A 24,895-nucleotide genomic window follows, 5' to 3' on the forward strand; every position below is an offset into this window, starting at 1 on the left:
TTGAACTCAGGTCCTCCTGACTTTGGGCCTGGTGCTCTATCCACTGTGCCACCTAGCTGCCCCTAGGTTTCCTTTCTTCAAAGATGATTTAGACAAGTCTCATGGAAGCTTTGGGAAGGTTAAAGGGTGGAGTTATTGTGGCACTTTGCTTTTTACAGGTGTATAGAAAGTGAAATTATCACAAGATGACGGAGTAAAAGCAGTGACTTGCTTGAACTCTCCCCCAAACCCCTCCAAATACTCATTAAAAAATGGCTCTAAACAAATTCTGAAGCAGCAGAATCCACAAAAAGACAGAGTGAAACAAATTTCCAGCCCAAGACAAACTGGATGATTGATCAGAAAGGTGTATCGCGCCGGGCTGGGAGCGCAGCACAGCACGGCGTGGGTGTGCAGGCTGCAGCAAACTTGGAGCAGACCTCAGAGGACTGAATATCGGGCAGCTGTGGTGGTTTCCAGACTCCTCAATCCACAAATGCCAAAGACAACTTTAGAAGGTCAGTGGGAAAAGTCTGTTTCTGCAGTGCTGAGACAGGAAGGCGGGGTCTCAGCTCCATTCCCCAAAAGTGTGGCTCTGTGGAAGGGGGGCAGCTGCTTCCCAAGCTTGTGGCCCATAGACTGAGGAGGAATCCAGTGGCTGAACAGAGAGGGACTGCAGGGATCTCTTTTGCCAGTGCTGAGGCAGGAATCTCTTGCTTTGCCCGTGTGTGGATCTGGGTCACAGTTCTGGGCAGCAGTGCTGGGGTGAGGAGGAGCACTGGCATGGTGGAGCTTGTAGTGGCTGTAGAGAGGAACCCCTCCTCACAGTTACAGGACAGAAAGGAATACTTGTGGTCACAGGCCAGAAAAGGAGTAAACACCTCCCTTATCATACCACCTTGGAAGAACTGAAAATTTTCAGGTCCCTACAAGTATCTCTGAAAACAGCTGTACAAACCCCTGAAGCTTGGGACAGTACATTCTCCACATTGGAAGCAGACTTGTACCTTAACAAAGAGTTTAAAACTCAAGTAATTGGCCAGGATCATGAGCAAGCAGCGCAAAAAGAGTCAGACTATATTACTTTGGTGAAAGAAGATCAAAATATACAACCAGAAGAAGACAACAAAGTCAAAGCTCCTACATCCAAAGCCTCCAAGAAAAATATGAATCAGTCCCAGGCCTTGGAAGAGCTCAAAAGGGATTTTGAGAAGCAAGTAAGGAGAAGTAGAGGAAAAACTGAGAGGTGATGCAAGAAAATCATGAAAAACAAGTCAACAGCTTGCTAAAGGAGACCAAAAAAATACTGAAGAAAATAACACCTTAAAAAATAGCCTAACCCAAATGGCAAAAGAGGTCCAAAAAGCCAATAGGAGAAAATGCCCTAAAAAGAAATTGGCCAAATGGAAAAGGAAGTCCAAAAGATTACTGAAGAAAATACTTCCTTAAAAATTAGAATAGAGCAATTGGAAGACTAGTGACTTTATGAGAAATAAGACACTGTAAAACAAATCCAAAAGAATGAAAAATTAAAAACAATGTGAAATATCTCATTGGAAAAACAACTGACCTGGAAAATAGATCCAGGAGAGAGAATTTAAAAATTATTGGACTATCTGAAAGCCATGATCAAAAAAAGAGCCTAGACATCATCTTTCAAGAAATTATCAAGGAAAACTGCCCTGATATATTAGAACCAGAGGGCAAAATAGAAATTGAAAGAATCCACAGATCTCCTCCTGAAAGAGATCCCCAAAGGAAAACTCCTAGGAATATTGTAGCAAAATTCCAGAGTTCCCAGGTCAAGGAGAAAATATTACAAGCTGCCAGAAGGAAACAGTTCAAGTACTGTGGAAACACAATCAAGATAACACAAGACTTAGCAGCTTTTACACTAAAGGACCGCAGGGCATGGAATATAATATTCCAGAGGGCAAAGGAGATAGGATTACAACCAAGAATCACCTACCCAGCAAAACTCAGCATAATCCTTCAAGGGGAAAAATGGTCATTCAGTGAAATAGAGGACTTTCAAGCATTCCTGATGAAAAGACCAGAGCTGAATAGAATATTTGACTTTCAAATACAGGACTCAGGTGGAACATGGAGAGGTAAACAGGAAAGAGAAATCATAAGAGACTTATTAAGATTGAGCTGTTTACATTCCTGCATGGAAAGATGATATTTATAACTCATGAGACCTTTGTCAGTATTAGGGTAGTTGGAGGAAAAAATTATATGTAGATAGATAGAGGGCACAGGGTGAGTTGAAGATTAAGGGGTCCTATCTGGAGAATAAAATTAAGGGATGAGAGAGGGTGATACTTGGAGAAGAAGAAAGGGAGAGGTAGAATGGGGTAAATCATCTCACAAAAAAACCAGAAAATTCTCTTACAGTGGAGAGGAAACAGGGAAGGTTAAGAGGGAATGAGTGAATCTTATTCTCATAGGATTTGGCTTAAGGAGGGAATAACATACACATTCAATTGGGTATGGAAATCTGTCTTACCCTACAGGAAAATAGGGGGAGAAGGGGAAAAAGAGAGCAGGGGGGTGATAGAGAGGAGGGCAGATTGGAAAAGGGTGTAATCAGAAGTAAATACTTCTGAGGAGGGACAGGGTCAAAAGAAACAATAGAATAAATGGGAGGGCATGATAGGATTAAGGGAAATAGAGTTAGTTTTTCACAACATGTCTACTATGGACATGTTTTGCACAACTGCATGTATACAACCTATACTGAGTTGCTTGCCTTTTCAATGAGGGTGGGTGGGGAGGGAGGAAGGGAGAAAATTTTAAACCTAAAGTTTTAAAAACATATGTTTAAAAAAAATGTTTTCACATGCTACTGGGAAATAAGAAATACAGGAAATGGGGTACAGAAGTCTATCCTGCTCTACAGGAAAATAGAAGGGGAAGGGGATAAGAGAAGGGAGGGGGGAGAGATAGAAGAGAAGGCAGAACAGGGGAAGGGGTATTCAGAATGCATGCATCTTGGGCTGGGGGGAGGGGTGAGAAATTTGGAACTCAAAAACTTGTGGAAGTGAATATTGAAAACTAAAAATAAATAAAGTTATATTAAAAAAAAAAGAAAGTGAAATTATCTTTTCCAAACTTGTTATGGGGACTGGTGATGCTGTTGTAGGTATCACTGATGTTCCTGATGCTGTTGTTTGCCATCATTTTCATTTTAATAGCAGGACATCTACTCTATGTAGCCTTTCAAATTATCCTTGCCACGTGAGTTATACCTTTTTAGAAGAACGTATTATCTTATGCTTCTGGTTTTTTAAAATGTTATTTAAAATTTATTTACTTTTCCCATCAGTGTTATTTATGTTTTTGATATTGTTCAATTGTTTTCAGTTGTGTCTGACTCTTCATGACCCTAATTGGGGTTTTCTTGACAAAGATACTGTAGTGATTTGCCATTTCTTTCTTTAGCTCATTTTGTAGATGAGGAAACTGAGGCAAACAATGTTAAGTGACTTGCCCAGGGTCACCCAGCTACTAAATTCTTGAGGCCAGATTTGAACTCAGGAAGATGAGTCTTCCTGACTCAAGGAGTGGTACTGTGCTACGTAGCTGCCCGCCATTATGTTAGTATTGCTTTAAAATTATTTTAAGGTCCCTTTAAAGATTTTTGGGACCATATTTCCAAGCTCTAGGTTATTGTAGAAGCATTTGTTTCATGTAGACTTACTTGGTTTCACTTTAAGGTGGCATAAAGGCTGTTCTTGGAATCATCATTGCTTTTATCTCTTTTAGGCATGAAAGACAGTTTATGGAGCATTAATGTTGGAGGTTTGGTATAATTTCCAGTGACCAGTGAGAATGAATGCCTTTCCAACCTAATGTAGCCAATTATCATGGTAAATATGGAGGGTTAAGGGAATATACATTTATTTGAAAATTTTTTAACTTTGAAATTATATCCTTTTGATTCTTTGTTATTAAGTTGTTTTTATTGAACTTTATGGCCTAAAAGTATTTCATTACATTCTAACTACAAGCCTGAATCAATGAAATGTACTGACTTCGGTCTGTATGAGGTGACAAACATTAAGAATTTTTTTTTACATTTTTCTTAGTGATATGTAGATTGTTTTCCTATAATGATTCATTCTTTTGAAACTTTTTCATATCTTTTTGCAACTTATCTATTAGAGGAAAGGTTCAGTTGTATATTTATATCTCTTTTATTTTACTTATTAGTCTTTTATTACTGTGATTTTATTGAAAGATCATTTTTCCACTTGATAGTTTCTCTTTTTGCTTCTGCAAAAGCTTTATAATTTTATAAAATTGAACTTTTCTGTTTTTCTATTTTATGATCAACTCATCCTTGGTGTGATTAAATTTTTTAAAAGAATTTTTCCCCTAGCCAAAGCTACAAAACATATCTCCTTCTATTTTCTAATTTCAAAACTATATGACCATCTATATTAGGGTTGTACTTCCTTGGAGCTTGTTGTGGTATATGGTATAAAATGTTTGCCAAACTGCTTTGCTCAGAAGTTCAAGTTAAATTTCTCAATAAATTATATTCTGGAGTTTATTAGCCTATGGATAAATGTCTTCTAAGCCCTCCCGTTCCCCGCCCCCTGCTCCAGTTCTTGCTTATCTAGTCTGTTCCCTGAGTTTTCTATTTTTTAAAAACAGGATTGAATTTTTAAAATTAATTTTATTTTATTTTCAGCTCTGGATTCTCTCTTTTATACTCTCCAACTATTGATTAAACAAGAAAAACAAAGCCCAATACACGTATAGTCAAATTCTCCCATTTGCATGTTCATAGATATATATATGTGTGTATATATGTACATGTACATATGTATATTCCACAATCTGAACAATGAGTCTATCTGAGGTGGGTAGCATATTTCATTACAAAGCCTATGTAATTATGGTTGGTCATTGTGTTAAGAGTTCTTAAGTCCTTTAAATTTGTTTTTATAATATTGTTGTTATTGCAAAAAGGGTTCTCCTGGTTCTGCTCACTTCACTTTCATCACTTCATACAAATATTCCCAGCTTTCTCTGAAGCCATCCACTTCATCATTTCTTACAGAATTAGAGTACTTCATCAACTTCCCATCATAACTTGTTCAACCATTTCCTTATTTAGGGGGAAACCACTTAGTTTCCAATTCTTTGCTACCACAAAAGAGGTGCTATAAATATGTTTGTACATATGGTTTCTTTTCCTCTTTCTTTCATCTCTTTGGGGTACAGATGTAGCAGCAGTGTAACTGGGTCAAATGGTAAGTGCCATCTCATAACATTTGGGGCATAGTTACAAATTACTTTTCAGAATAGGTAGATCATTTCACAACTCCACCAAAAGAACATTAGTACACCTGTTTTCCCATAGCTCCTTTAGCATTTGTCATTTTCCTTTTCTTTCATCTTTACCAATCTGATGAGTATGATGCAGTACCTCAGAGGTATTTTTATTTTTCTAATAATAAATGATTTAGAGCATTTTTCATATGGCCATTCATAACTTGTATTTCTTCCTCTAAAAACTGCCTATTTGTATCCTGGGACCATTTCTTAATTGGAGAATGACTCTTATTCTTATAAATTTGAGTCAGTTCCTTGTATATCTTAGAAATGAGACCTTTATTAGATAAACTTGCTTCAAAGATTTTTTCCTGCTTCTCTTCTAATTATTTCTGTTTGTCTAAAAACTTTTTAATGTTATGTATTCAAAATTATCCATGTTACCTCCTGTGACTCTCTCTGTCTTTTATTTGTTCATGAACTTTTCTCATTTCCATAGATCTGAGAAGTAATTTCTTCGTTCTCCTCTAATTTGTTTATGATGTCACCCTATATGACTAAATCCCATGCCTATGTGGAGCTTCCTTTGGTATATGTTGTGAGATGTTGGTCTATACCCAGTTTCTGCCAGATTGCTTTCTAGTTTTTCTAATAGTTTTGTCAGATAGTAGGTTCTTGTCCCAATAGCTGGCATCTTTGGGTTTATCAAACTCTAGGCTACTGTGCTCATTTACTTCCATATATTTTGTACCTAATTCATTTCATTGATCAACGTCTCTATTTCTTACCCAGTACCAAATTGTTTTGACGATTATGACTTTGTAGTATAGTTTGAAACCTGAATATCAACAAGTTTTAATGATAACCACTTTATAATATAGTGTGAAGCTTGGTAAGGCAATGCTCCCTTCATTCCCACTTTTCACTATTCTACTCTAAAATTTTGACCTATTTTTCTTAAAAATGAATTTTGTTCTCAATTTATCTAATCCTATACTGTAACTTGATTGGTATGGCAAAAAATCTGTAAATGAATTTAGGTATTATATTATTATCATTTTATGATATTGATATGGATCAACTACAAGCATTGGCTGTTACTCCAATTATTTTAGTTTTCCTTTATTTCTGTAAGTTGTACTTACATAAATCTTTCATATGTCTGCATAGATTAATTTCCAAGTATTTTATAAACTGTATTTTTGAATTGATTTTTCTTTGAATTGATTACTATTAATACTGTATATGAATATCGATTATTTTTGTGGATTTATTTTTTATTCTGCAACTATTCTGAATCTATTAATCATGCCAATTATTTTCTTTGTTGATTATCTAGATAGAGATAATTTTATCTCCATACTCATGCTTATACTTTAATTTCAACTCTTTTTTTTTACTATAGCTAACATTTCTAGAACTTTTAATAAAGAGAGGAGAGAGAATATCCTTGTTTTTCTGTGCTCATAGTAGGAAAACTTCTAGTACTTCCCCTTTGGAAATTATGCTATTAATAATACAATACCAAATAAACTCTGTGCAAATTTTCAACCTCATCCTTTTGAATGTATTACTTCAAAATCAATAAACCAATGTTTATGTATATATCACACACATATATAAATATATGTACACATATATATGTATATGTCTGTGTTCCTAGCACTATTTGTGATAAAAAAAAATACTAGAAACAAGAAGCTTTCTCAATAAAGACATGGGTAAGCAAGGACAAAATTATTCCTGCTTTCAGGCAATGTGATGGCATGTTTACAAAATGCATAGGGAATCAATTAAAGAACTATTTGAACTGTTTAATAGCTTCAGAATAGTAATGAGAAAGAAAAAATCACAAAAAGGAGTAGATACATACATATATACATATATGTGTATAATACATGTATGTATAAATAAAACATATGTGTACCCTTCTTTATTATGATCCAAAGCATATTTATGTGTGTATATATGTATATATGTGTGCATATATACATATATACATATAGGTATATATGCATATATACCTATATGTATATATGTGTGCATATATACCTATATACATATAGGTATATATATATATATATATCTATATCTATCTCCACACATATATGCTTTGGATCATAATAAAATGATGTAACAAAAATAACAGAAAATTTTTCACAAATGATTAAAGTCACTAAGTAGGGACATAATTTAGAATATATAAATTTTCTTCTTGATGTTAATTTACTCTAGCAAGAAAACTGTTAATCTATATGTCTTTCTTATGATTATAGATATAAAAACTATTCTAAAAGAAACATAGATTAACATTTTCTTTCCTTAAAGAACAAAAGTTGAGTATAATTTTTGCTATTCAAATGACTATGTTCTTTTTTTCAATCCAGCTACTTTATTTTTTTTCTAATCTATCTACTATTTGATATGTATTAACTCTTAGTAGATAGATAGCTTAATTTTATTTTTACCTCTGAACACATAGCCTAGCCCCATATCCTGAACCAGGATAGTGGCTATGAGAATAGAGTTTTGAGGTTTTAATAATACTATGCTGAAAGATAGGAGTTCTGAGGGGGGAGAGAAGAACAATTTGAATTGTCATAACGTCAACACAAAAAACAAATTTACTCACCATTCTGATGCCTCTTCTACTGTCCTTCTTCCTGTAGCTGCCAGTGCTTTTTGTCTGTGGAAAACATAACATAGAATGTAGATCAAGACTTAAAACCACACAAGTGAGAAAGAAAATAAGGAACATCCTAATGATCTTTTTCAGTTGTCACTAAATCTTTTAAAGACACAAACAAAATGGAATTGGGAAATCACTTATTTATCAAATCTAGGCCCCGAGCATGTTTTTTTTTTTTAAGAACTAAATTTAAAAATCCAGAAAATAAGATGGATGTAAATGGAAACTATGACCACATTTAGACTTAGATAGTTAATATTTCTGGATTTTCCAGAATAATCTAGCTTTTGTATATTCTATAATCATTTCTATTAATTATTGGAATCACATGGAAATTCTAATATTTCATCAAATAGTACTTAAAAATTCAAATTGATAAGCATTATAAAATATATCACAAGAAATTTGAGAGGCACAAAATGGAGAATCATAAGTTAAAAGAACACTGTGATTACTCATGAAAATGCTCCATCCTTACCCTTATACATATGTTCTATAATGCATATAGTATAGTTCTTATTTATGTAATAAATATGAGGCAGATGGCAGAGTAAAGGTGGTATGGAAGTGATGATAAGTAATCAAGATTTTTTTATTATAAAGATTACAAATTCCACAGTGGGCATATTATTATAAAAGTCTATACAATTAAGATACCAAGTATTGGTTGATTTTATCTATCCAACTCCTTTTTTTTTAAACTCCTGAAAATACATTCATTATATCTATAGAATTATTTTGTTCAATGAGGGAATACTGCTTCACAAATAACAACATATAGCTATCATTAACATCATTTTGATCTGACCCTAACAGCTCTTGAAAAGCAAGCAGGGCTTGTGCCAAGAAATATTCCAAAAAGGGCTCAAATCTTTTCTTTAGGAAACTCAGTTGCTGAGTGAATTACAAAAGCCTTCTCTATCCTTGAAAATTAGTGTAATTTTCCTCTAGCCATAGGGATGGGTGCAGACACTGGTCCAGAATGGCACTGATGCCTTCTGAACTAATGTCAGATCATACTTCTAGGAGAGTTTGGGTTGGATTTAGTTTCCAGGAAATTATGGCTTAATCTCTGGTTATTACAAATCCGTTTTTCTGAAGTGTGGCTAGAACATGCAATGAAAGAAGGAGGATAATGTATACAAGGTTGGAAAACCTTGGTAGGTTGGATTCTGGTTGTGAAGTGCTCTAGAGGCCAATCAGAGAAATCTGTGCCTTATTCTAAAGGCTCTGGAGTTTATTAATTATGGGTGTGACATGGCCAGACTTGTGCTTTCAGAAAATCATTTTGGCAGCTGGGTAGAAAATGCATTGGGGTGAGGAAAGATTTCAGGTAGGGAGACTAATTTAGTTTTAGTCTAGGCCGGAGGTGATGAGGATCTGAACTAGGATAGTGGCTATGAGAATAGAGATAAAGGGTATATGTAAGAATCCCTGGGGAGCTCAAAAAGACAATATTTTGCAATTAATTCAGATGGGGTAAAAGGGGTAGGGTAGGGACTAATGAATGTGGAGTAAAGAATAACACCAAGGATACCTAGAAGAATAGTGTGACCTTGGCATAAAGAAGAAATTTCAGAAAAGGGGTAGGTTTTGGGGGAAAGATGAGTTTTATTTTGGATAAGTTGAGTTTGAGATGCTGAATATTTATTTTTATATTTTCTGCAAGAAGCGATTTGAACTCTGTACTAGTAGATGCTTATTAAGTGTTTTCTAAATGCTTTTCTAAGGCAAATGTCAGGATAATTGTTACCGAGGTACAGAAAGAGGTCATCCATGTTGGAAACCATTCTTTGTCGAATTACACTACCCCAACTAACAACCAAAAGAAAAATGAGAGGCTTATTTGTGGTCCAAATGAGAAATGTTATAGAAATGTTTGTTGAAATGAATTGCTTCTTTTAGCAAGCCATCTAGCATTGATCCATACTCAAATAGAAAACTATTTTTGGATGATCAAAATGATAATGATGATAATTCAGTATAGGGAGAGAAGTGTAAGCACCAAAGGTTATTTCATTTAATTTACCCTGTTTTAATGTTAAGATTTAATTTAAAAAAATTGTCTCTAACCAAAACCTCAAAATTTCCTTGTGCCCTAAAGATAAAATTTGTAGAACTTTTATCCTGGTAATTATGGATTTGAAAACATACTCTTCCTAACAAACCCTAAAGTCAGTTTAACACAGAAGTCTTAATCTAAATGAATCACATGGTATCCAAATAAATAATGAATTATTGGTGATAACAATGCCTCAGTTTTCTTTTCTGCAAAATGGGGGTTAATAATGTATAACTTTTTGACAGAAAGCATATTGACATGGCAGATAATGAAGGAGGAACCCAAGACACATGTGATAGATCCATTCACAAGTAAATATAGCTATACACAAACTGATTTACTACTCTGCCTTGGTAGTTAATAAAACTTAGCATTTACTACTCTACCTTGGTAGTTAATAAAACTGCTGAGTCATATAGTAGACACTCAATAAATTATTGTTTATTGATTGATGGAGTACTCCCTGACACACAAACCTTCCATGTGATAATCTTCATTAACCAAAGTATTTCTGTAATGTTCTGAGCTACCTAGAGTATGTATTGAAAATATTTACCTCCAAAAAAGTTAAAGAATGTTGTTTTCTTTTTAAAGAAAATGAAGAGTCTAATATTCAGTTAAACTTCTGGAGGAAGAGTTTCAAGCTTGAGATATAAGCCGAGAATGACAGAGTGGTAGTAACAGATGCCTATGGCTTGAATTTCAAAGAGCTCAAAGTTTCAGGTTCTCCAAGGCAAACTTTCAGGCATATCAAAAACAACATTTCTAGAAAACAGTACTCACGCTGTGTGTGCTGGGAACCCCATAGCCAGAAGTGCTTCCAAAAAAGGGAAGGTAATTTGGTCCTTAAGCTTCTTAGAGATCTTTGTGTAGAGCTGAGTTTCTCTAGCAGCCATGCTTTACTAACTCAAGGTAAATAGATATGCCTGGCAGACTAAAATCAGTATATTTAGTTTTATAAGAGAAGAGAGACTGAGGTTAAGACCAAACCCTACATCTACTTGTGATCTCTCTGACAAAGCTGACATCCTGTTTGCAGGATGGTGGTTTCCTCTAGGCATTTAAGTAATATGAATTCTCTCTTTTTTTTTTCCTTCCTACTGCATGCTTTTACTTGAACAAGTCTATAGAGAGTCTAGCTGTTCAGTCACACCCACACCAGGGAACCCTATTTGGAAGAAAGACAACTGAATGGTTGTAGTAATCACTTCCAGATTTTTTTTTTCTTGCATGTTTATGGTGTGATTTCTATTTTTTTTGGAAGTCATCTCATAGCGAGTTGATTTAAATTGGCCTTGCTAGAATGAAAATAAATGTCAGTTTCTCACAACATGAAACAAATTTGAGGTCTGAGATTCAATCTCTTATTAAATATATTTTCTTTTTAATGAATTACTTTCACCTTTAAGAGAGATTGAATTTATGTATATTGCATATCATCTTAGAAGTTAACATTCTGAAGTAGATCCAAGATGGCAGAGTAGCAAGAAGTAAATGAGTTTCCTCCTCCCCCAAACTCCTTCAAACAGATCAAGAAAATGCATCAGACAAAGTCTAAATTAGAAAATCCTAGAAAAAGTCACAGTGGGTCATTTCTATAGCTCAGGGCAGCACAGAGGACATACACAGACGTCCATGGACTCTGGTGACAAAATCTGATCAGAACCAGAAAGTACAGAGTGTTCTAGTACAGGGAGAGGCAATGCACCAGGTCAAAAAGTGTCTCCTGATCTAGGGCCCTAAACCTGTGGAGAGTGTGCAAACAGGTGCTAACTGGCAAATTTGTCACCTCCTACACAGTTCCAGGTCAAAGATCAAGGGCAGGTTGAAGAGAAGATATCACCCATGGGTGGTATTCTGGGGTAAGAAACACTTGTAGTCCTTAAGTTGTGTTCTAAAAGGAGCAATTTTAGAAGCAAGCAGCAGCTGGGTGACTTGGACCCAGGAGCTTAGCAGTATTTCCGGTCCAGATTCTAGCTGTATCTGAAACCCACAGAAGATTAACTAGGGCAGGAATCCCAGACTACAGAGAAGATGAGAAGTCTGCCTCTCTGAACCAGCAGAGCTTTCCAGTTAGATGATAGTGGCTGAATTCTATAGTCGTCTACTATTTCTCAGACCTAAAGACAGTTTGAAGACTTGTAAAGCTCAAACCAGGGTGGGCAGCATACTGGATCAGACCACTTTAAGAAGCACTGAAAGTCTGCAAGCACCCAGCCTGCGCTTTCCCTGACATCCTGAAATAACACAGCATTCAATGGCCAAAGAAAGCAGCAGCAGAAGCAACACAGATCTTGAAGTGCTGCAGAGCCTAGTCTTAACATCAAGTTGAAAGTCAGGAAGTAGAATGGAAGAATTAATAAACAAACAAACAAAAAAGAATCACACCATAAACGACAGAGATGCTCCAGACACAAAATGAGAAGAAGATAAAGACTAAATCATCTACAAGCAAAGCCTCAAAGAAAAAGCAGTGTGGGCACAAATTAAACCAGAGGGGATGAAGCAAGAGTTAAAAAAATTAAAAAAAATTTAAACAAATGAAACAACAAAGTTGAAGGAAAAATATTTCCATGGAAGAAAGAATCAGAAGGGGAACTAACAGCTTGGCACAAAAAGTGCAAAGACTTAGCCAAGCAACAAACTCCCTGAAAATTAGAATGGACAAAATAGAAGCCAGTCAACAAGAAATATTAAAACTAAGTTAAAAGACTGAGAAAAAGATTATTTAACATATATCAGAGCAAAAACAAATACCTAGAAAACAGATTAAGGAGAAAAAAATTAAGAATTATTGGATTATTTGAACATCATGACCAAAACCAAAACTGCCCATCACAAAAGAAAACCGCCCAGATGTCTTAGAGCCAGAGGGCAAAGTGGAAATAGAAAGAATCTTCCTGAAAGAAATACCGAAATGAAAACTCTCAAGAAGATTATAGCCAAAGTCCAGAGCTTCTAGTTCAAAGAAAAAATACTGCAAGTAAACAGAAAGAATTTAAACACTGAGAAGCCAGTCAGGACCACATATAATTTTGCAGCCCCCATAATGAAGAAATAAAGAGTTTGGAATATGATATTTGCCTTCTGAGGCAAAGGAGATAGACTCACAGTTAAAACAACAACAACAACAACAACAATAACAAACCCAACTTTTCCAGAAAAACTGATCATAATGCTACAGGGGAAAAATAGATTTTTAATGAAATAGAGGTTTTCCAAGCATTCCTGATGAAATGATAACAGCTGCATAGAATCTTTGAAATTCAAACATAGGAATGAAGAGAAAAATAAAAAGGTAAATATGAATGAATGACAATAAGAGATTGAACAATCTCCCTGATAGAATATTTGTCATCAGAAGCCACTGTGGCTTGCCAGAGTGTGACCTTCTGCTTGAAGTCTCTACTCCCTTTACCCTCTTCCAGGTTGGTAGAGGAAAACCCAAAGGTTCCTAGTACAAAGCTAGCTGTCATCTAGGAGAAAATGTGCTCAGGGGTAGAGGTTTCAATCTAAGTCCTAGTTCTTCCAGGCTTCTTTTTGTGGGTAAAGCTTAAAACACACACAACACACACACACACACACACACACACACACACACACACACACACACTGAACAACAATAAAAGCCCAAATCCTTGAAATATACACATAGTAAATAGAATTCATAAAATGTTTCTATCCCCCAGGCAATATGTTGTTTGACGAGACAGGAGGGTGATCTTACATCCTGTTAAATTTAGCTTTTTTGCAGGTTTCTCTTCTGCTCTCCATATTGCAAAAATACAAACTTAGGAAGTAGTTAAAGTGATCTTACCTTTATCTAGCCAGGGAAAAATCCTTGGCTTGAAGTCTATCTCTTGAAGAGAGTCTTCCATCTGGGCTGCTCCCACTCCTCCCCCACTCCCACAATTGCAGCTTGCATGCATGGTAAATTACATCCAGATAAAATATCACTAAGCAACTAGGTGGCAGAGTGGATAAAGCAGCAGAGCTGGAGTCAGGATTGACCTGAGTTCATATCTAACTTTAGATATTTGTTGGCTGTGTGACCCTTAGCAAGACATTTTAACCTCTGCCTGGCTCAGTTTTTTCATCTGTAAAATTGGGATCAAAGTGGCATCTATCTCATAGGTTTGTTGTGAGGATAAAATGAGATCATATTTATAAAGCAGCTAGTCATTATTATTAAAAGAATTATATTCTAATTTTTCTCTCTTAAAGCAAGAACTACCACCTCACAGTGTTTAAATATGTAAATCTTTATACTGGATTTAAAGAGGTTGTAGATGAACCAATGCAGGAAGGATAGGGAATACGTTATAGCTGTGAAAACCATGCTGCCTCATCCCCATAGTTGCTTCTGGGGAAAGGAAAGGAAGGGAAGAGGAGAGGTAGAGAAGAGTAAAGGAAGAAAGGGAAAAGGGCATTTATTAACTACCTACTATGAGCAAGGCGCTGTACTAAATACTCTACAATTTACAATTTACAAATATTGCATTTGATCCTTATTTCATTTTTTTGTAGGAAGAAAAGGAGTAGCTGATGTGTTACTGATTGCAATAGTAAACTAAAATAATGATATGTTAATGAATACGAAATGAATTTTTTAGCTGCCATGTAATTGTAACTATAAAAACAAGTAAGAGCCCAATTTTATCCTATTTTATAGTCATCAGAACTATGTGAATGTATTATGAAAGTTAATCTCTATGAAAAATCACCGTGTTACCAGTTACCAAGTTGGCAGGGGTTAATGACCAAATCAAGATAAAGAAAAAGACCATCCCTCTTAATGAGCAACAAAGACAGATAGGAATAAATCAATCAACAAGCATTTTTGAATGTACTACCTGCTACATGGTGGGCACTCAGAATCCTACCCAGATGAGGGGAAAAAACATCTGAGAGGAGGCATCATAAGTCTAACTGATTTCCACTTGGCCTGAGAGATCAGACTGTCCACGAGTAGGAGAAGAAGGTTGATTGAACTCCAGTAGGAATGGGAAGTAGAGATGTGAGTGTCTTGCCAAACTGCCTTATGCACCTCCTGCCTGGCCATTCAGGTGTCAAAATGATTTTTCCTAAAAGGCAAGTCTGACCACTGGAATTTGTTGATCCATGCTTTAGGAAAATCACATCAGTGGCTTAGTGGAGGATAAACTGTAGTGGGGAGACACTTGTGGCAGGCAGCCTCACTAGCTGGCTATTGTAATAGTCCAGACAAGAGGAGATGAGGGTCTACAATGGGGTGGTGGCTGTATTGGAGAAGAGAAGAGGGTATATTTGAGAGATGCTGCAAAGGTGCAATGCACAGGCCTTGGCAATAGATTAGATGTGGGGAGAGGAATGAGAGAGACTAGGAGATGAGGATGACAAAAAGGTTATGAGCCTGAAGGATTGGGAGAATGGTGGTACCCAAAGTAGTAATAGGGAATTTAAGGGGGATAGGGAAAAATATAAGTTCTATTTGGGACATGATGAGTTTAAAATGTTTGCTGGACATATGGTTCAAAATATCTGAAAGGAAGTGTGAGACTGGGGGTCAGCAGAGAGACTGGGGTTGGAAAAACAAATTGGGCAATCATTAGCAGAGAAACCATAATTGAATCCATGGGAGCTAATGAGATCACCAAATGAATTAATACAGAGGGCCCAGGTCTTAGCCCTGTGTGATACCTATGGTTATTGGAAATGGCCTGGATGAAGACTGAGCAAAGGAGGCTGAGAAGGAGTGATCAAACGGCGAACCAGGAAAGAGGAATGCCATGAAAACCTAGACAGAAGAAAGTATCAAGGAGAAGAGGATGATTGACAGCATCAAAGCCTACAGAGACTTCAAGAAAGACTAGAGAAGACTTCAAGCTGCAATCTGTAGAAATGTTATTACTCAATCTTTAAGTGAAACATTTGGAGAGATTTTTAGAGTCAATGGTATTATGAACTCATGGTGAAGTCCTTTCAGAGCCATGGGCATTTCAGGTGAGGAAATAAAAACTTGGAACAGAAGGAGTGATGATATTCTCCTTCCCAAAGGCAACAGATCAGGCTAGAAACTTGATGATGGAAAGGTGTTTCTTCTCTTTCCTGTGGGAGGCTTCATACTAGGCAAGAGACAGACAGAATATGATCATAAGGGACCCACCTCTCCACTTCACAATCCAACAGGGCTGAACACCAGGCTATTATGAGTCTCTTTATTCTCAATTTGATATTCTTTCCAGTACAAAACACTGCCTTTTTCTAATATAGCTCACAGATAGGGAAAGTTAAATGGAGATGAACTTAAACCTCTACAAGGAAAGAGATTGAATCTTACATCTATGTAATTTGCTTTGTCAAGTTTCACATTTAATTAAACTTTGACATGAAATGATGATTCCTTTGGTTTGCATCTTTACAGACAGGTACAGATTTGGACCAATATGACATCTATTCTCCAAATTATGCCATTTGAGAGCAAGCCAGGGGGTGACAGACCTCCGCACTAATTCACTTATTTTTGATTAAGTCACAAGCTGCTACAATGGACTGTGAATTTCTTGAGATCAGAAATTTAGTTTTATCATAGGGAAGAAATTTTATATTTTGTCTTAGTGCCCAATAGTGCCATAAATATGGTACACAACCTTAAATGTGTACTGTGGTTCATAGGTAATAGAATTTAGAAATAGAAGGGTCTGTTAAGATAATTTAGTCCAATTGCCTCATTTTCACAAGAGAGAACAGAGGCACAGAGTGTGAGTAGTAAGTAGCAGGTAAAGATTCTAACCCTTTAATTTTAAATCCTTTAACTCCTGAATTATTTATCACTATTTTTTATTGGACCAGGTAAATAAAAGGGGGATAAAAAAGCTTAGCTTCACCCCTAGTGAGAACTACCACCACACTACCCCAGCTTCCTCTGCTAGTCTTAATGAAAATGAAAACAATCTATTCAAAAGATTCTTTTTTGAGAGGTCCCTGGAAGGGTTTGATTACCTTACCTGCTCACACTAATTAAAAAAGAGGCAGACTTTTTTTCTCTTGCCTTCCTCATTTCTGTAGTCCTGCCATCTGGGCTATCAGATATCTTTAGATAGCTTGAATTTCACAGACCACAGCAATAATGTCGTTTGCTACAATTACTGAGCCTGCAGTGCTGAGTGAATTGGTGAACATATTTCCAAAGTGGAGTAATTTGTTAGACTAGTTTCTCATTGAGTTGATTTTTATGATGAAAAAGGAAAACTCTTTTGTTTTGAATGATGGATTCTCCAGAAATGGTGAGTAACATGGGGGTGGGTGGTGACGCATCTTTGAAAGGAAGAATTCCTCATGTTCTTCAGTGTGCTATATACTCGATTACCTGTTTGAGAGAGAAAATTCTTTACTTATAAGTCTTACATTTCAAAAAACATTTTACACACTTTTCCTTTCTTTCTTTTTTCTTCTTTTCTTCCTTCCTTTCTTCTTTTCTTCCTTCCTTTCTTCTTTTCTTTCCTTCTGTCTCTTTCTTTCTTTCTTTCTTTCTTTCTTTCTTTCTTTCTTTCTTTCTTTCTTTCTTTCTTTCTTTCTTTCTTCTAAATAATTTTCTGAATGCTGATAGTAAGCTGTAGATACCAGCCGGGATAAAAAAACAAAATGGCTGAAGCATAAACTCATGAATTACATTTGATATTTCAAATAGCTAACAGAATGAAGAAGGAGGGGGAGGGGAAAATATCAGCACATTCTTCTTATTTTGAATTGAGAATTAAAAAAAAAGATTAAAGACTAAATTGTGTAATAGGGAAGGGGGCTGGCCAAATAGTCCAAGACTAGCCGCGGGTCCCTTGTTAATATTTGCATAGTTTAATAAAAACTGCTTTGAAAGATTTCTAAAGCAAAAGGAATACAAAAGTAAAATGATGAAGAATAGTGTCAAACATCTATTAACATACGTGTTTTAAATTTGTGTAAACTATAGCTGTGTAAAAGTTCTTGACCTTTGCATTGGGGAATTGATGGAATTCCGTGATTAGGGCATAAAGCTATCCTGTTGTAACTGTTGGAAGTGAGTTGCCCTATGCTCCTTCAGACTTTGCTACATAATGGCAGCTAAGAGAACAAAAGCACATAGGCGACACCCAGCACCAGCATTTATTCTCACCCTTAATTAGGTCATATGTCTAATGGGCTGATTTTTTTTTTTTTGTAGAGGAATGGCAATATTTAGAATTGCGTTTGGAATTAAAATTTATGGTAGTTGCACAGCAAGGCTACAGATAACTCTCTTGGAAAGTCATAGGCTTCACCTCATGAAGAATAGTCTAAGGGTAATCACAAGACAGAGTCCTCAAAGATTTGGATTTTTTTTCTCTCTCCCTCTTTTTCTCTCTTTCTTGAAAAGGAGGTGGAAGTAGAGTTGGAGACCAGCCATGGAAATTCTGAAGTAGTCACTGGGACAAATCCTGAACTGTCTACAGCTGAGGCCCCTTTTTCTTTTAGATCATTTTTTGGTTTTGATGATTTAAAAATGGAACCTGGTGATATTGGACCAGGTAAGTTTTTTTCTCTCATTTCAAAAGTCAATGTTATAGAATATATCTCTTAATAATCTCCCCATGTGTTCTTCTGTCCCTGAGGGTAGAGCATAAGCTTCTTGTGACCCCAGAATGCTACAGTCAGAAAGAAAAACAATGATTTATTGGTTCAACACTTCTGCCACCTTTAGCTAGGTATTCAGAATGGATAATGGTTGAATTTCCTCATTGAAGATTTCCAGAGATAAAGGCTCCTCCCAGTAGCATGTTGCAGGGTTTTATTATGATGACAAGCAAATTCTCCCTTATATCCCTTTTTGGACCAGATCATTATAGGGAGGTTCTTGTGAGGAATTTCCTCTACCATTTCAGATGGGTACCTTTTCTTGCAGAATTTCTAGGGGGTCCTAAGATTATATGACTTGCTTAGGTCAGAGAAGAGACTTGAACTCAAATCTTCCTTTCTTCGAGGCAAACTATCCACTATGACACATTGCTTTTCTTATACCATTAATTCTTTCTTATGTCCAATCAAATCTCCTTGAATTTAAGCCCATTTTCTCCATTAGTATTCCAGGAGTATGAGAGTGTCAGAGACACTATAATGTAAAGGAAAGAACACTGGATTTAAATTTAAGACCTACATTTGAGTACTGGTGTCACACTTAGCTATGCGATCTTAGCTTAGGTACTTCTCTGAGACTCAATTCTCCCATCAGCAAAATGAGTATAATAGAATTCATGCTATATATTTCACAGAGTTGTTTGAGAAATAAATTAGTAAAATGCTCATGAAGAAAGTGCTTTGTAACCTTAAAGCACTGTACAAAGTGTTTTTATTTTTATAAATTTACAATAATATATGTCATAACAATATGTCTGTCCCTCATTAAGACCTTTTATAGAAATGAATCATCATCCCTTATCTACTTCAGTTTAGATCAGATTGCTTCTTATGTGAAATCAGGTGGTTGGTTTTAAGGTTCCAGAAATATTTGTAGCAGGCTGGCGAGGAGGAAGAGCAAGATGTATTTTGCGCCTTATTCTCTGATGCATGGGAAAGACAAGCTGTATCAATTTATGAATGAATGAATGAACGAATGAAATAGCATTTACCAAGTGCTTACTGCGTGCCAAGATCATGCTAAGGGAGTGAGGAGATAAATACAACAGCAAAAACAAGCTCCACCCTCAAGGAGCCTGCATTCTAATGTGGAAAAATCATCTACGTACTCCCTTTAGTGGCAGCCAGAGAGAGTATTGGATCACAAATATTATCTGAGATTGGGAAGAAGGCCATTGGGTAATAAATTGATACATTTTATCCAGGAGCAATAGCAGGTTTGATAAGATCATCAGTGGTTCATAGTTTCAGACCTGAAGATAAGTGGGGAAGAAAGTATTCTGGGAAAGATAGTTGGTAAAGAGGTATAACCCTTATCCCAAGGCTCATGGGACTCTTTCCTTATTGGTGGAGATGAATGCTCTGCATTACATGAGAGGCAGGGAGGAGTTGATGAGAGGCAAGAAAATTTTAGTTTTCCACCAGTCCCTTTTGAAACTCTTCAGTGCTGTGACTCTCCAAGCTTTAGTCCTCTTCAGGACTTTTAATGCTTCAAGTTTTTTTTTTTCCAGTACTTTTCAAATGTTGAGTTGCTTTGGATGATTCTGGCTTCCAGCTTTGATGGATAACTTAGCAGAGGTTAAGCCCATTTCAGATTACTGAAAGAAAAGACTCTGGGAAGACATGAGTAAAGTTACCAGTCTCCATAATGTCTCTAATCCCAGCTTATTACACTAAAGATTTCAGGGATTTTCCCCTTGGATAAAATCTAAAACTTTCTTGAGTTATCTTACTCCCAATGGAAGAGCTTCTTCTCTCTGTATTGTCTGGTATATATTCTCCTATGTATATCTTCTCTGGTTTCTGTCATTCTGTGATTTGGATAAATGATTTTCCTTGCTATTTGTTATATGTGTTCATTGTGGAGTTGTTATTAGGTGGGCAAGGAGTCAAGCCTTGGATATAAAGCTTGAGATAATGATGACAAAGAAATTAGAAGTTAGATTGAACCCTTAGATCATTTCCTCTGGACTAAAAATACTTAAAACAGTACATATAATTCTAGTCTAGTACCTCTTTCTCTGAGGAGAGCAGAGAAGTTTCTGGCCCTAACTTCTGGCTTTCTCTGCTGGCAAGAATGACTCCCTGCCTCCTCCCTGAGAAGGATGGGTATAGAAGAGGCTAGAGATATCTATTCTTCCTCCCTTTGGGTCACCCATGACAGTCCTTTCCTTACATGTGGGCCTCTCTATACTTGAGGGTTTCTTCTACAGAAGTTATGAAGGAGGTGGCCAAAGTGGAGAGAGTGAAGCAAAGTGAAGCATGGCTGGAGCTTTCCTGAAAATGTGTCACCAACCAGGAGAATAGTGTCCCATAGTAGAAGTTCCTTCAAGTCAAAATCTTTGGTATGGGCCCGAAGAGGTCAAGAAGTAGACCGCAAGAGTAAGAAATAATTTAAAGACTTTTCAAAGCAATCTGTTGATTCACTTATTCAGGGAGTCACAAAGATAGCTATGAAAGAAAGGATCATGTGAGAATTTGGTCCGAGACTCAAAGAATAATTAAATGGATGCTACTTTAATTGACTTTATTAAGCAATCTGGGCTATTGATCTAGAAAGAAGCATAAATAGTTACCTCAGAAGGAATAAACCAGAACAATATCTTCTGAAGTGTGTTTTTTTTTTCCCATTGAAATGGAAAAATGAGCAGGGGCTTTGGTCACAGTAACTACACTAATTGCCAGTGTGAAACCACTGGGGCCCCTTAGAAGATGGAAGGAGATATTAATTGCATGAATAGGAGAGCTGTTAGCAAGTAAACAAGGGCCTATTTAATATTTCTAACATAGAAAAGAAAATATTGTGGTTTTGATCTTACATTTTGAACTTTAGTCCTGTAGGTGTTTTTTTTTAAGCTATAACTTGTACAATGAAATATGTAGCTTAAGATGCCAACTTCAGAAAAAGAAGACAAGACACTAACTTGAAGTAATACATTTAAATTCATTCATTTATTACTTAGAGCTAAGGTTGTTAATCTGTCCTTTATCATGGACTTTGGTATTCTTACAAAGACTATGGACCCCTTCTCTGAATAATGTTTTTAAAAGCATAAAATAAAATACTTAAGATTACAAAGGAGGCCAATTTTATTAAAGATATAAATTTCCACATAATATAAATTTATCTACATAGAAAGATATGGATTTCTTGAAGATTTAATTTTTCCTGTGCAATTTTACAGATCCCTTGCAATCTATATATAGGCTCCAGGTTAAGAAGCCCTGACGGGGAAAGAGTTTTTCTGTTTTTCTCCAGGTCTTTCAAATCTGCCACATTCTTCTATTAAGCAGTCTTCATTTTCATCATTACTTAATTGAGAATGAAAGTAACTTTCCTATTAACTTTTGTCCAACTTTTGTCTCACTTTCTGTAAGAACATTAAGTTGTTGACATTCTATCTTTATGTACCATTCCTTTTCCTTCTCCTGTCCTGCTTTCGCTTATTTTCTTTTGTTTTCCTCTTTTCAAACATCTTTCTTTGTCTTTGAGCTTGTATGCTTTTTGAATTTCAGCATATCAATATAATAAATTAAGCATAACTCACATTTAAATATCATTTTGACTTGCAACCCCCCCCAAACTCTTAGGGGTAATAGTATTATAGTAATAGTATAGGGGTAATGTACTGTTATTCCTATTTTATGGATGAGGAGGCTGAGATTCAGAGAGGTGAGGTGTCTTGCCCTTGACCACATAGTTAATATAGAATTCAAATCCAAGTCTTCTTATTCCAAGTGCATTTCTCTTTCTACTACACCATTATTAAGTACCTGCTATTCACAAGGCACTAAAATTTGCTAATATAAATAAGAAATAGCTCCTGACTATGATCCAATGGAGATAAAAAACTTATATACAAAGAACAAGAATACAAAATAAAACATGATAAGTCCATAGAAGACACATAAACAAATTGCTAATGAAAATTCCCATCATCAATATCATTTTGGGTCAGGGAAAGGAAGATGTTATGGAAGAAATAGAATATGAGCAGGATCTTGCAAATGAGTTGGATTTAAACAAAGATGGGAAGGGAGTAAAGAGACAAGAGTGTAAAAAGGGAAGAGGGAATGAATTAAAGCACAAAAGAGTGAGATGAATTCAGGGAACAGTTCATAAATGACTTTTCCTCAGAGAGTATTTAACATTGTGTCAGAGCTATATACATTTCGAAGGACAGAAACATAGAGCTGCACATCTCACGGTGGGAACTTTTTTACTTGTTGCTAAAAGCAATGTGGCATAGAGAATAGAATGCTATTCTTGGAGTCAGAAAGACCTTGGCACCAATCATGATTCAGAAGCTTAGTAGCTGTGGCATATGAATAAGTCACTTATTCTTTCTGAAGCATTGTTGTCTCACCTGTAAAATAGGGTTAATAAGTACCTTAAAAGTTTTTTTGTGAGGATGAAATGAGGTAATTTACTAAAATGCTTTACAAAATTTAAAATGCACTACTATTTCTGAGTGTTCTTATAGTCATTATTCTTTTCATCTCATTTTCATCTTTTTCAAGGTTTTCAGATAGAAATGGTTATGGAACATGTCACTCTTCTGCTTTTACTTTTTTTTTTGCCTTTTAAATTAAGTAGTTTTTAAAATTAACAAGCATTTAATTTGTCTCCTCACCTCTACATTCCCACTCCCTCCACCCCTCCTGACCCCCCAAAAAGAAAAAAAAGAACAGGAAAACCCTTGTAACAAATATTTGTAGTCAAGCAAAATGACTTCTTACATTGGTCATAACTATGTCACATTTTGCATTCTCTGTCAGGCAGTGGTAACATTCTTCATCGTTGGTCTTTTGGAATTATGGTCATTCATTCATGGGTCAGAATTCTTCATTCTTTCAAAGTTGTTTGTTTTTAAAAATGTTGCTATAATATAAATTGCTGTCCTGGTTCTGCTCATTTCACTTTGCATCAGGTCATACAAGTTTTCCCAATTTTCTCTGAAACTATCCTCTTTGTTTTTTACAGCACAATAGCCTTCAATTTCACTAATATACTGTAATTGTTCAGCAATTCCTTAGTGATAATCATCTCCTGAGTTTCCAATTCTTTGCTACTAAAAAAGCTGTTATAATTTCTCTGTACACGAGGCAGCTGGATGATTCTAGTAGACAGAACTCTACGCCTAGTGTTGGGAAGACCTGAGTTCAGCCTCAGATACTTACTAGCTCTGTGATCCTGAACAGGAACTTAATCTCTGTTGGCCTCATTTTCTCATCTGTAAAATAGGGATATAATTGTACCTACCTCCCAGAGTTGTTGTGAAGATCAAATGAGACAATAATTGCAAAGCATTAGCACAATGCCTGGCACATAGTAAGTGCTATATAAATTTTAACTATTGGTGTTGTTGTTGATATATATATATATATATATATATGTATGTGTGTGTATGTATGTGTATATATATATATATATATATATATATATATAATATATATTATATATATATTATATATATATATATATATATCTTTTTATCCTGTGATCTAATAGAGCTTTTACTAGGTCAAAGTGTATACATATTTGAGTAACTTTTGGGGGTATTGCTCAAATTGCTTTCTAGAATGGCTGGACCAATTTATGGTGAATAAATGTGCCTATTTTCCTGCAGCCCTTCAAATATTTGCAATTTTCTTTTTTTTTCCTCTGATGGGGTTGAGGTGGAATTCCAAAGTAGCTTTAGTTTGCATTTCTCTAATTATCAGTGATTTAGAGCAGTGGTGTCAAATTTATAGAAACAGGGGCCATTGAACTGTACATATGGAGCCCTATAGCTGTACACTGACTTTGTTTTAAAATATAATATTATCTATCTTTTATTGTATTTTTATTTTGCTAAATATTTCCCAAATGCATTTTAATCTGGTTCAGTCTACACTTGGGAGTGCTGTGAGCTGCATGTAAATTGTAGGCCACATATTTCAGTACCTAGATGGAAACTTTTTTTTAATATGGCAATTGATAGTTTGACTTTCTTCACTTTGAGAGCCACCTCTTTATATCCTTGACCTTTTATCAAGAAACATGGAAGAGGAAGCTGTTAAGGAAAAATATAAAGAGGAAAGTGAGGATGCTATGGCTGAAGTCAGCAAAGATGACAATGGGAAAGTGATGATCTTTTTAGGTGTGAAAGAAGGACTAATTCTTATACATCTGAATTGGAAAGATGCTGTAAAGATTTTCTACTAGTTAACTGTTTCCAGTCTAATGCTGGCTGCATTAGGGTTTTTTT

General features: G+C 35.7%; 2 protein-coding genes across 2 annotated transcripts in view; one reads left to right on the plus strand and one right to left on the minus strand.

Moving 5' to 3' along the window:
* UBASH3A (ubiquitin associated and SH3 domain containing A) overlaps positions 1-11,045 on the minus strand; it is a 99,846-nt gene extending 88,801 nt beyond the window's left edge. The window contains exons 1-2 of the mRNA XM_020973877.2: positions 10,800-11,045; positions 7,898-7,951 (exon numbers count right to left, since the gene is read on the minus strand). Of these exons, the coding sequence (XP_020829536.1) occupies positions 7,898-7,951; positions 10,800-10,912 (167 nt within the window). The 5' untranslated portion in view covers positions 10,913-11,045. The remainder of the gene's footprint in view (positions 1-7,897; positions 7,952-10,799) is intronic.
* A 6,033-nt stretch (positions 11,046-17,078) lies between these two features.
* Positions 17,079-24,895, plus strand: part of TMPRSS3 (transmembrane serine protease 3) — a 77,887-nt gene continuing 70,070 nt past the window's right edge. The window contains exons 1-2 of the mRNA XM_020973878.2: positions 17,079-17,281; positions 18,388-18,538. Of these exons, the coding sequence (XP_020829537.1) occupies positions 17,261-17,281; positions 18,388-18,538 (172 nt within the window). The 5' untranslated portion in view covers positions 17,079-17,260. The remainder of the gene's footprint in view (positions 17,282-18,387; positions 18,539-24,895) is intronic.

The sequence above is a fragment of the Phascolarctos cinereus genome, unplaced genomic scaffold (genome assembly GCF_003287225.1).
Source record: "Phascolarctos cinereus isolate Bilbo 61053 unplaced genomic scaffold, phaCin_HiC Scaffold_726;HRSCAF=1367, whole genome shotgun sequence".
Taxonomy (NCBI): domain Eukaryota; kingdom Metazoa; phylum Chordata; class Mammalia; order Diprotodontia; family Phascolarctidae; genus Phascolarctos; species Phascolarctos cinereus.